This window comes from Melanostigma gelatinosum, assembly GCF_949748355.1.
Source record: "Melanostigma gelatinosum genome assembly, chromosome: 17".
Classification (NCBI taxonomy): Eukaryota; Metazoa; Chordata; class Actinopteri; order Perciformes; family Zoarcidae; genus Melanostigma; species Melanostigma gelatinosum.
The window spans coordinates 7,289,455-7,301,961 of NC_136650.1; the positions used below are offsets into that span (position 1 = coordinate 7,289,455).

General features: G+C 40.0%; 2 protein-coding genes across 3 annotated transcripts; one reads left to right on the forward strand and one right to left on the reverse strand.

Annotated features, from left to right (window-relative positions):
* Positions 1 to 1,001: 1,001 nt before the first annotated feature.
* On the forward strand, positions 1,002 to 3,684 carry rps5 (ribosomal protein S5). Its single transcript, XM_079288444.1, has 6 exons — positions 1,002 to 1,064; positions 1,837 to 1,940; positions 2,260 to 2,469; positions 2,869 to 2,997; positions 3,324 to 3,422; positions 3,576 to 3,684. Coding segments are annotated over exons 1-6 (612 nt in total). The 5' UTR covers positions 1,002 to 1,063; the 3' UTR covers positions 3,645 to 3,684.
* An 86-nt stretch (positions 3,685 to 3,770) lies between these two features.
* Positions 3,771 to 12,266, reverse strand: ddah2 (DDAH family member 2, ADMA-independent). 2 transcript variants are annotated; one of them, XM_079288442.1, is made up of 7 exons: positions 12,162 to 12,266; positions 10,792 to 11,367; positions 9,998 to 10,186; positions 9,036 to 9,155; positions 7,446 to 7,589; positions 6,418 to 6,557; positions 3,771 to 4,527 (listed from the first exon to the last, which is right to left on the reverse strand). In XM_079288442.1, exons 2-6 carry the CDS (start codon positions 11,089 to 11,091, stop codon positions 6,438 to 6,440), a joined length of 873 nt encoding a protein of 290 aa, XP_079144568.1. In that variant the 5' UTR covers positions 11,092 to 11,367; positions 12,162 to 12,266; the 3' UTR covers positions 3,771 to 4,527; positions 6,418 to 6,437. The 2 variants fall into 2 exon arrangements, with proteins under 2 accessions (XP_079144568.1, XP_079144569.1); XM_079288443.1 differs by lacking the exon at positions 6,418 to 6,557.
* Positions 12,267 to 12,507: the final 241 nt, after the last annotated feature.

Here is a 12,507-nt window from a genome sequence, read left to right on the forward strand (position 1 = left end):
GCATATGAAAATGTGTCAAATGTTGTCTATTCCTCAATAAAAGACAGTTTTAAACATCTTTTTGTCTTAGAATTTATTTATTTAATTTATTTTTAAGGGATACTTCTTGTCTAACCATGTTTGGAAGCACTACCACCTCATAACAATTTCACAAACAAGCATATTATGATGGGTAAATAAACTGGAAGTATAGCTCTGAGTAACAAGACGCATCAGAACAAGATTTCAGAAGATAATTACCGTAGTTGTTCTGTAGTTCAATTCAGATTAGCTTTTTACTTTTTTTTGTTTTATGTACTACTTAATCCTCTTAAAACAAAGTTTTTACGAATAAATATACTGTACATGAGACTTAACTGAAATGTATTTGTCTTATTGACTTATATTACGTTTTTGGTATGTTTGGATTAATGTTTATTTGTTACAAATTAAATTTTCAGTGAAATGAATTGTTAAAATTTACATTTATAGTTTTTGAATATAAGTTAAACATCTCTTTCGAGACACTTATTTATGGGATACTTATCAAAATGTATTTTATGCTTTTATAATACACAATGAATATCCAAAAATATATAATCATATTTATTAAATACGCAAATATCGATTTTGGCTTCTTCTTTTTGTCATTTCTGTCATGAATAGGTGTTACATTTCTGCCAGATACTCACTTTCAAAATCATTATGTCGATCCATGGAAGAGTGAAAAAGATAAAATGTATCTTACAGGTTCGCTAATAAGTAAATCATTCATTCATTTTTTACAGTGCACACAGACAGAATTATAAGAAAAACTGAAAAAAAGATAAAAGGACAGAAAAGTAATATTAACATGAAAACAAATAAACTAAAGCAAAAATCTTCATCAGCTTATTTGACGTAAGTATTATGCGTCGTGCAGGCTACACACTTTTAGTCGGAGCCGTTCTAAAAGAAAGGACTACAATTCCCTACATGCACGGCGCCCCGGAAGGACCCAACCATCTCACCGGATATCTGCACGCGGCGCCTGGAAAAGGCCCTTTTCCGTCTCAGAGAAGTGTGGTACACAACGACAGAGACAAGTGAGTGAAGAATTAAGCTTTTGCTCGCTTCATTTGTCCTGAAAAAGATTATTCTCGGATATTTAGAATCGACACTGGCTCATGTTGTCCGACAGATAGAGATAAAACATCTAAGTTTCCCGAAATGTTGTTTTATTTCCACTAAGAGTTTCCCAACGAGCACAACGGCGCCGAGCGTTAGCATGTGGCTAGCTTGCTAGCACATGTGGATGCGGCATGTTAATCAGCGACCTCGATAGATCGCGAACTCAGTGCTTTATTTCACTAAATGTAGCAAAAGTATACTTACTGTTACGTTATTAATGAAGAATACACCACATCTGTATACAAATGTAAAATGTCAGTTATTCGCGGTAGCATGTAAGCTGACAGCTAACGTTACGTTAACTTTGGAGGAGCAGGCTTCAGCTCGGGCCCTGCTGAGAAAGTGTCTGTTTTATCCCACGTTCGGGCATTGCATTTGATAATCAGTGATCTTAGTCAAAGATAAATGTAAACTTAAGCGTCTATGTAACGTCTGTTAGGTTTACACCAACTGCAATGTAGCTATCAATCGCAATTAGTGTAGTTCATTGTTACGTCTTATTGCTATTATAATATTTCCCGATGTTAAACATTTCGTTATGTTCAAATTGATTCAGAACTGACACAATGATTGTCTCTAAGAAAAGGTAAATGTTTGAGGAGAACGGATGTGCACACAAGGCTGTGTTGGTGTGATGTGCTCCGTGTCCTTGGCTTGAATTGACCACTGCTTGTATTGCATCCCCAGTGACTGAGTGGGAGACTGCCCCAGCCGTGGCTGAGTCCCCGGAGATCAAACTTTTCGGGAAGTGGAGCACCGACGATGTCCAGATCAATGACATCTCTCTGCAGGTAAGCAGCAAGAGGCCGTTTCTAGAATTCTGTGTTGTATTTCTATACATCCTTTCCATCTTCCTTTTTATTAGCTGAAATATATTGTATTTCATGAATTAAGCGAGGCTAGAGTCACGCCTGGTCACTGACCCGTTGACCTGGTGTGCTAGAGTGCTCGCAGAGTAAATGTCTTTGTTTATTCATTGGCTGTAGTCTGTTGTGACCCAGTCAATCACCAACTCAGACACACTATCTCTTCATACATACTGTACTTCAGCAGCGCTGGATTAAAATCTGCATTAACCATGATGTTTAACTCACTCTTTGTGCACAACAGGATTACATTGCTGTGAAAGAGAAGTACGCCAAGTACCTGCCACACTCTGGAGGACGTTATGCCGCCAAGCGTTTCCGTAAGGCCCAGTGCCCCATTGTGGAGCGTCTGACCAACTCCATGATGATGCACGGCCGCAACAACGGCAAGAAGCTGATGACCGTGCGCATCGTCAAGCACGCTTTCGAGATCATCCACCTGCTGACTGGAGAGGTGTGTGTACCACTAACATTCACAAAATTCTCACTTTGGTTTCGTGTGTGCAGCATTATAAGGCAGATATTTGGAAGACATCAATCGATTATAAACTACAGGAAAAGGTGAACTGTTATACACGATTGAAGGACTCGTATGGGACACGTTTTCATACACTGGGGCTTCTCATAGTTTGTATTTGAGTCAAACAAACTCACTGAAGTCACTGTTTGTAGGGACATCAGATATACAGTAGAGCCCAGAGCACTACTTAAAGATATTACTGGCAGTAATAAAACATTGAGCAGATTACCAGAACCAGGTTTCAGTTTGTGTCCTGTGCTGCCACGGATATCTTTCTTGATGTTGCCACAGGTTTTGTTAATTTCTTACTATTATTGAAATGTTTGTTCCCAGAATCCCCTCCAGGTCTTGGTGAACGCCATCATCAACAGTGGACCCCGTGAGGACTCCACCCGTATCGGTCGTGCTGGTACCGTCAGGAGGCAGGCTGTGGATGTGTCGCCCCTCCGCAGAGTCAACCAGGTAACCACACTAATCTACATTAAAAAGTGTTCTTTTAAAGTCTGGAGGTAATTGTTCATTCAGTATGTAGCATTACAACAAAACTGTCTTAGTAATAGTAGTTTGTATTTCATGCAATAAGCGAGGCTAGAGTCACGCCTGGGTATCTCCCATTATCCCGGTGTGCTAGAGTGCTCGTAGAGTAAATATCTTTGTTTATTCATTGGCTGTAGTGTGTTGTGACCCAGTCAATCACCAACTCAGATACATTACACTTCTGGCGGTCAGTGTTTATTCCACCAAAGTCAATTTTTCAGTCACTAATGGGCTGCTCTGTCGTCTTGTAGGCCATCTGGCTGCTGTGCACAGGGGCAAGAGAAGCTGCTTTCAGGAACATCAAGACCATCGCTGAGTGCCTGGCCGATGAGCTGATCAACGCCGCAAAGGTAACAGTTCATCCACTTAGTGTGATCAGTCTGACTCAAAGTGTGCTGTTACAGATAACTCAATACATATGTATTCATGTTAGTGGACATTAAACATGGTCCTTCATTGACATTTGAGTAATGTACGTTAACTGCTGATTCTCCTAATTGCAGGGTTCGTCTAACTCTTATGCCATCAAGAAGAAGGACGAGTTGGAGAGAGTTGCCAAGTCCAACCGTTAATCTTTGCTTTCTACCAAAACAAATAAATTTGAAGACATTTCTTGAGGTTGAGAGGCCTTGTTTTTTCTTCACAGCTGTTTACGGTCTTTGGGCAGTGAACAGGCAAAATCAATTACACAATATAACTGTCTTTTTCAGTTAGTTTATTGGCATCACAACACTTTCTACAAATTCACATGAAAGCTAATTACTTATAAAAACTCTGCAGTTTTATTCCTAGCAGCTATTCATCCTGTAAGTAAAACTACTACTAAAACAAGTATTGAAATACAAAAATGTATTATGGAGACTGTCACAAATCTGCAGGTCTGAAAGTACTCAATTTAAGTTCTTCAAAGGCATTAGTCTTAAATTGTAATTAGATAAGTAACTTTTTGCCTTTGGTGCCATCTTGGTTAATATAGGCATGTGTCAATTTGAGACTTTATTTGTACTTTGTTTCTATTTTCACAGCTGTACAGTTTCCCTTCATACTTTGGTATATTTGTGAACCGTTAATTTGGTACCATAGTTTTACATTTCTTAAAGTTAGTCTGCAGAAACGGGAAAAGTGGTGATCAAAAGTAAAAACAGTGAAACTAGTGGTTGTTAGTTTGAGGAAACCAGCGTGCTTCAGCGGTGCCAAGAATTAAGTCTGTTAGCAGATGTCTGTTTTCCCCAAGAAATAAATGGATCAGAATAGTATGCTGTGAAGGGTTTGTTATTTCACCCCACCGTGAACATGTAAACGCTGTGAAGCATACCGACGGTCAGAAATGAGTTTTCAGAAATACGTGTGCTTTCTGTTGATGAGGAGGCAGAGCGAGGACAGAGACGCTCCCAGTTTGGATGCCTCGCTGCAGGCTGTAGGCAGGAGGGTGTAGTCCTGTAGCTTCTGGAAAGCCTGCAGAGGAGGGAGGAAGTGACTTACTCATCCAGACACTTATCGCTGACACCTGGAAAACGTTACTGGAAACTTATCTCGGACTACAGGCTAATAAGAGACCTAAGCAGCTGGTATTGTAGACTGAATGTTCTTGATTTGTCTTTTCTTTGATGTTTACAATTTAGAACAATCATACAGTCGGCAAAATAATTATCTCCTGTGTTTTGTACCTTTTCTAATGCATCAAAATACTATTTAACTACAGATTCATGCAACATGCAAGAAAATGCAACAGTTTTGACTTGATTTTCTTTTTTCATGTTATATCTCCATTCCAGAAGCAAATATTGCACTTCATGCTTCAGTTACTTTACTGATGAAGAGTTTTACATACAAGACAGAACATGTGATACTTTCTTTAACATTAAACTACTAGACCCAACAGTTTATTAAGCAATGACTGACATTTTACAGCGACCATCTTGATGATGGTTCAAATCATTTATCGTGTAAAAATGTCAACATTTCGTGGTTCCAACTCCTAAAATGTGGGAATCTACTAATTATTTAGAAGTTTGGACTTTTGGTCAGACAACATTGTGTGCTTTGCACATGGTTTAACCAGAATAAAAAATAAAAAAGGGAAATGGGATGATTTTAACTGTTTTAAAGTTGTAGATTTGCAGTACTATTTCGATATTGTTGCATCCTTTGTTTAATGTGTACTTGTACAAGTTAATTAACTATTTAAGGGATATCCTCTCTGTTCAGTTTTCTTGTCATGAAAACAGTAAATGTAGTTATGGACCGTTTTCTAAAAACTCAAAACGGCAACTACTATTTTGACTCCTACAATTTCTACAGTCTCTGGTTCGCATATGAAAATGTGTCAAATGTTGTCTATTCCTCAATAAAAGACAGTTTTAAACATCTTTTTGTCTTAGAATTTATTTATTTAATTTATTTTTAAGGGATACTTCTTGTCTAACCATGTTTGGAAGCACTACCACCTCATAACAATTTCACAAACAAGCATATTATGATGGGTAAATAAACTGGAAGTATAGCTCTGAGTAACAAGACGCATCAGAACAAGATTTCAGAAGATAATTACCGTAGTTGTTCTGTAGTTCAATTCAGATTAGCTTTTTACTTTTTTTAGTTTTATGTACTACTTAATCCTCTTAAAACAAAGTTTTTACGAATAAATATACTGTACATGAGACTTAACTGAAATGTATTTGTCTTATTGACTTATATTACGTTTTTGGTATGTTTGGATTAATGTTTATTTGTTACAAATTAAATTTTCAGTGAAATGAATTGTTAAAATTTACATTTATAGTTTTTGAATATAAGTTAAACATCTCTTTCGAGACACTTATTTATGGGATACTTATCAAAATGTATTTTATGCTTTTATAATACACAATGAATATATATGAATATGGAGACTGTCACAAATCTGCAGGTCTGAAAGTACTCAATTTAAGTTCTTCAAAGGCATTAGTCTTAAATTGTAATTAGATAAGTAACTTTTTGCCTTTGGTGCCATCTTGGTTAATATAGGCATGTGTCAATTTGAGACTTTATTTGTACTTTGTTTCTATTTTCACAGCTGTACAGTTTCCCTTCATACTTTGGTATATTTGTGAACCGTTAATTTGGTACCATAGTTTTACATTTCTTAAAGTTAGTCTGCAGAAACGGGAAAAGTGGTGATCAAAAGTAAAAACAGTGAAACTAGTGGTTGTTAGTTTGAGGAAACCAGCGTGCTTCAGCGGTGCCAAGAATTAAGTCTGTTAGCAGATGTCTGTTTTCCCCAAGAAATAAATGGATCAGAATAGTATGCTGTGAAGGGTTTGTTATTTCACCCCACCGTGAACATGTAAACGCTGTGAAGCATACCGACGGTCAGAAATGAGTTTTCAGAAATACGTGTGCTTTCTGTTGATGAGGAGGCAGAGCGAGGACAGAGACGCTCCCAGTTTGGATGCCTCACTGCAGGCTGTAGGCAGGAGGGTGTAGTCCTGTAGCTTCTGGAAAGCCTGCAGAGGAGGGAGGAAGTGACTTACTCATCCAGACACTTATCGCTGACACCTGGAAAACGTTACTGGAAACTTATCTCGGACTACAGGCTAATAAGAGACCTAAGCAGCTGGTATTGTAGACTGAATGTTCTTGATTTGTCTTTTCTTTGATGTTTACAATTTAGAACAATCATACAGTCGGCAAAATAATTATCTCCTGTGTTTTGTACCTTTTCTAATGCATCAAAATACTATTTAACTACAGATTCATGCAACATGCAAGAAAATGCAACAGTTTTGACTTGATTTTCTTTTTTCATGTTATATCTCCATTCCAGAAGCAAATATTGCACTTCATGCTTCAGTTACTTTACTGATGAAGAGTTTTACATACAAGACAGAACATGTGATACTTTCTTTAACATTAAACTACTAGACCCAACAGTTTATTAAGCAATGACTGACATTTTACAGCGACCATCTTGATGATGGTTCAAATCATTTATCGTGTAAAAATGTCAACATTTCGTGGTTCCAACTCCTAAAATGTGGGAATCTACTAATTATTTAGAAGTTTGGACTTTTGGTCAGACAACATTGTGGAAGTGTGTATTTTCTAAAGTCACCTGTATTCTGAAAGAAGAAAACAATGTGAGCAGATACACTTTTAGATATTTTAACATTTGTAACAGGTCAACATTGAAGGATAGTGCTGTGTGATCCTATGTTGACCGCTGCAGTTTTGATTTTGATCAGTCTCCTGTGAGTGGCCCAGCTTTAGGGTAGTGCAATATGAAATTGCCAGGGATAAAATAAAGCTGCCGTAACCCTTTAATTTAACAAAGATGAGTGTCTTTTTGAACCGGAGGCCTGCAATAAAGAAACTAAATCCGCAGCTGTACTCACAGAGACGCTGTCGGGACATTCCTCTGCAGGCCGGTGGAGCAGGAAGTCCAGCTTCGACGGACCTTTGATGTAGATGCAGTTTGCTGCCGATTCCTCTGGAACAGTGAGCACTTCATAGTGGTGATCAGTCAGCTGTTCCATCATCTGGAGGCAAATGCACACACTTATTATCTCACACACTGCAGCGGGCCACGCCCAGCATTACACACAGACTCAAAGGGAGCATTAGTGCCATTATTAATATGACCTCAGCAGTTAGGAAATAAACGATGTGTGCAGTTCACGTTCGGACAGAGCGAAGGGAAACACAGACTATGTATGATGGAAAATAAGCTCGATAGTCTGCCTACGACATCATTTTCCAATATCTAATAATGAGTCAGCATACCAATATATCATATCATTAAAATACGCTTCAAATCTTCCTCATGAATTCAAAAAAACATTCAGAGATTTTGCTTGGACTTGTCCTTGTACATTTTAAAGTGGCCTATTGGCTACAGTCTGAATGAAAGTGATGTCGATCTGCTCATCTAACTCTCGGTAAGAAAGCCAGTAAGCGTAGTACTAGTCCTAGGGCTGGGCGATAAATCGATTTAATCGATTAATTCGAATGTGTGCTTTAAGGCGATGTGTTTTATTGAAAATCGAGAAAATCGCCCCCACCCTCCCCCCCCCGTTGGGTTCCCGTAGTTGAGTGCGCGCGCATTGTTTACAAACGAAAACAATGGCGGCCAGCAGTGAAGCTCTCGTTCTTAAGAGAGGGAAGAATGTGTCTTCGGTGGTCTGGAAATGGTTCGGGTTCGTGTCATCTGACACAGAACAAACAGCCTCAAACAGAGGCATGCCGCCGAGTGGGAGAAGCGTTGCACCCTGAGGAGGGAGCAGGACCGCGGGAGCACAAGCGACGCTGTCTTCCTGGCAAAAAATATTTAGAAAAAACATGCACTACTGTTTAATACTGTTGGTTATGTTGTGAATGCACTTGATTTTGTTTACATGCACTTATTTACTGTGCAAAATATGTTATGTTGATGTTAGATCAGATGTTGCACTTTTGAAAATGTGAATGTTAAAGGGTCACATACATTTTATTTCATGCTGTGTTTGTATCAGTGTATTCAGTTAGAAAAGCTTACTGTAAAAAGTTACATTTGCACAGTTGTTTACAATGGAAGGCTACTATTTAATGCCATTTAATGTTATGTTTAATTTAATTTTATATTTAAATGATTCAGGGAAACAAAAGAGTGACCAAATACTTTTTGTATACTACAGGCACCTTTCTACAATGTTCAGGTTTTGTTTGCACTTTATTTTTATCAACCTACGAGGGAAAATCATCACAAAATAAAATAAAAAATTGTTTTCAACAGCTTCTGTCATCTGCAAAAATTTGTGGGGGAAAAAATCGATTTAAATCGTGAATCGGATTTTTTGTAAAAAAATCGGAGATTTTTTTTTTAAGCCATATCGCCCAGCCCTAACTAGTCCCCAAATGTTCCATTCCTTTAAAGCTATTTTATATTTCTTAACACCTCACGCACACACATACTGTACATGAACACTAACTGAATACAAGCACTGTACCCGGAGCGTCTTCTTGGCCCCGTCACTGTTGCTGATGATGATGGTGTCTGGACCTCCCATGGAGCAGACGTTTCTCAGTCGGGCACCACCGCAGACGGGGACGGTGGATACGGCAAAGTCCTGAACAGACGGAGGTAGAAAGGTTTAACGAACACGCTGTCCCTCCAGGTTTCTTTGATGTCCCCTCGTCTAGTTTGTCAAAGCACTAAGCGTTCCTAATAATCTCTATTCAAGTGCCAAACTGTTACTACTTTGTAGCTGGACACAGAGTAGCCCGTTGTGTGATTCTGGAGGCAGTTGCCACCTCTTCGTCTGAATAGTCCTCAAGTATTGCTTAAAAGGAAGACAAGACTAAAACTGGCTATAACTAGCTTTCACTCCAACTTAGAGTTATTATTACAACGATAAATACTTTTATGAATGATAACTTAAAAGCATGCAAAATGCCAGTGTAATATTTCAGTGGTCGCCCTTCTTTCATCCACAGTTCTGACCACATGAGCCCTCCCACCTACACCAGTTCATACCCGACACACAAACCCGCACAGAGGCAAAGTGTCTGCGTGTGTTTCAGGAGTAGCTGAAGTGCACTTAAGAGAAGTGGAGGAATCAATACTAACGGGTGGGTCGCGGCAGGGCCCCACTGTGTGGTCTCCATTATTTGGCCCATTGAACGGCCTCATTCATCACTGTTCACGGACCATGATTTGCCCAAATGCGACACAGCTAATGGCCACCTGCTCATTTCGGCAGCTGGGTTTGTTTTATGACGAGCATCTTGGCTCTTTGACGGTCTTCGTTGCACTGGCAAAAAAAGTGAATATATTCATTGGCAGTGGATTTAGATAAGTTCCTCCAAAGTACATCATCCCTTTATAACTTTAAGGCCCAAACAAAAAACTCTTTGACGATGAGTCTGCTTTATTCAGTCACTGCTTCATCTTCTCTCTCGTGCCTCTTACCCTGAAAGTGTCTGCCAGTACTTCCGCCCCTCTGTGGTTGGTGTGGGAGGAGATGCCGACAAAGAACTCTCTTCCAGTGAAGAGGACGTCGCTGCCCTCCAGCGTGGCCCCTCTGGAGTCCCCCTCCTCGGCCCCCATCTCCACCACAGTCAGATTCAGCTCCGACACCACCCTCCTCACTGCCTCCACCTGGAGAGAAGAGGAGTAAAGAGAAGGAAGGAATTTTCAGACCAAATTTCATCATTGTTTCCACTGAACTTGCCAGAAAAAAAAATATTAGGATATTACAGACCTGTAAAATAAAGCATAACTAATTAGTATTTGGACGTGTATCATTTGAATTGCATCCTTATTTCTCCAATAATTAGTACCAAATTTCATAATTCTTTCCAGGATTTCTTTTTTTGTTTGTAAATAATTCACAGACCCCTAAAATAATGTGTCAACAGAACCTCTGACATCTACAATAGAATGAATTCCCTCTGCCGAAAAACACATTAGAGTGCTTTGAGAAATCAAACTTTAAGAACAAATGTCAACGAAAACATTGATTTCCGTCACCTCTTGGTTTGAAAAGGTGGTTTTCTAAAGTCTACCCTCACGTCTCAGATAATATGGGTTCCAAAAGGCAACTTATTTACATTTGAACAAGTAAAGTAATCTGTTGCGAGGTCATTCTCTCACCATACTGCTATGAACTGAAACAAATGTATTCTGCTTGCTGCCCTTCATCAGACAAAGCCAGATTAAGTGCATTGTCAGAGGATTATGGTGCTGAACTTAAGCCGCGGTACCTCGCTGCGTCTCTGCTGTTTGAGGGGCCTGGTGATGAGCGCCGTGTCTCCCTGGATGACGGCCACATCCTCTATCCTCCAGCTGTCTGGCAGCTCGGGGTCAGGGGGGATCTCGATCAGCTGCAGGCCCACCTTCTGTCTCAGGGCTCCGGTCAGGCAACCGAACTGACGCTGAGCTTTGGCCAGGTCCACCGAGGTCTCCCCGTTCTCACGACCTCCCTCCACCGCTTTCCCAAAGGTCTCCGGGATGCCCCGCACCACGGCGTGGGTGAAGCGGCCATATGGGCACATGTTTGCCATGATTCCAACGAACTGATGACTGTGTCTGTAAAAAGTGGTTTGTATTGGTGTTCTGCCAAGATGCCAATAAGTTGACTCTGCCAGAAGACAAGCAAGAGGTAATAAAAAGATGAGTGTTATCAACTTCTTCAGTCTAAACTTGCAAAAACTAACACCAGCTGAAGTGTAAATTGAACGTGGAGAGCATCATCATCACTGTCTCTCTGCTTCTTCCTTCATTCCAGTACTCCCACCGGCTATTCCCACCTCCAGGAAGTGGAAGCAGAAGATTCCAGCCTGAGAAAGAGGGAGATGGACACATTAAACAAAGCCTGGAACAATGAAACAAACCTCATCTCTTGTGGGATACAAACATCTCAAGGCCATAATATCTGTGGCATTATTATAGAGATTGACATGAAGCATAGCACGAAAGAATTGCACTAATATGAAATGGTGATATTTAAATTGTAAGAGGAGATATTATTTTTGGGCAGTGTGTGAGATTCAGGACAATTGCCCTTTCATCATCTTCCCTGTACCTCGCAGCAGTCGCCCACTATGAGGCTGCAGAACGGGACTTCCACACCAGATGTTTCCTAAATCTGAATCACAACTTACGCAACAAGTGCTGATCTTTGATATTCATTTGCTTTTTTTTTATAAAAGGCAGCACGGAGTGCTTTTTGAGATACTTCCTTGCAAGTTTAGGCTATGAAATCACAGTTAACGGAGCTTAAATCCACTGTTGTTTTGGTCTGTAGAGACCTCCTAACGAGATCAATGGACACGTTGGCGCACTATTTTGTGTTTTGACTGTTTAACATAAATTTATCCTTTTAACTGCGTAGTCCTGAGTTATCCAGCTGCAGTAATGAACCACAGTCCAGAACAAAAACATCTCGACTGTGAGGCTGCAGGAGTGCACCGCCCTGCAGTTCACCGCTCCTTCCCAAATAACGTCAACAGTTCACAGCCAGCGCTCCTCCTGATGATGGTTCCACATCTTTCCAATGGGGAAAGTGTCACTAACACTCCCAGAAGTTGCACAAATAATAAATAACAATATAATATTTAGAAGCATATCTTACCTGATTGTTTCAGCTTTCACGCTCCGCCGTGTTTTTCGCGTTTGATTTAATTTCCAGCCCGACCCGCCAGTTCCCGTTATTCTCCCGTTGTCTTTCTCTGCGGACCAACTAACTAAGCGTTCGTGTCAAGTCAAGACGGCGACTGTGAATGCGAACAGTTCCGGCTCAGTGTTTCAAAATAAAACAGCTACGAGGAGCCCGTGAGTTTTGAGCTTGTGTGTCATCTCATCTACCTCACGGTTGAGAACATCACCCCACATCTCTCTTTATCAAGTTGCGTTGCTGATGTATTATAACCCAAACACAGTGGTGATTCATCTAAAAACAAAGCATTCTATGCATAGAG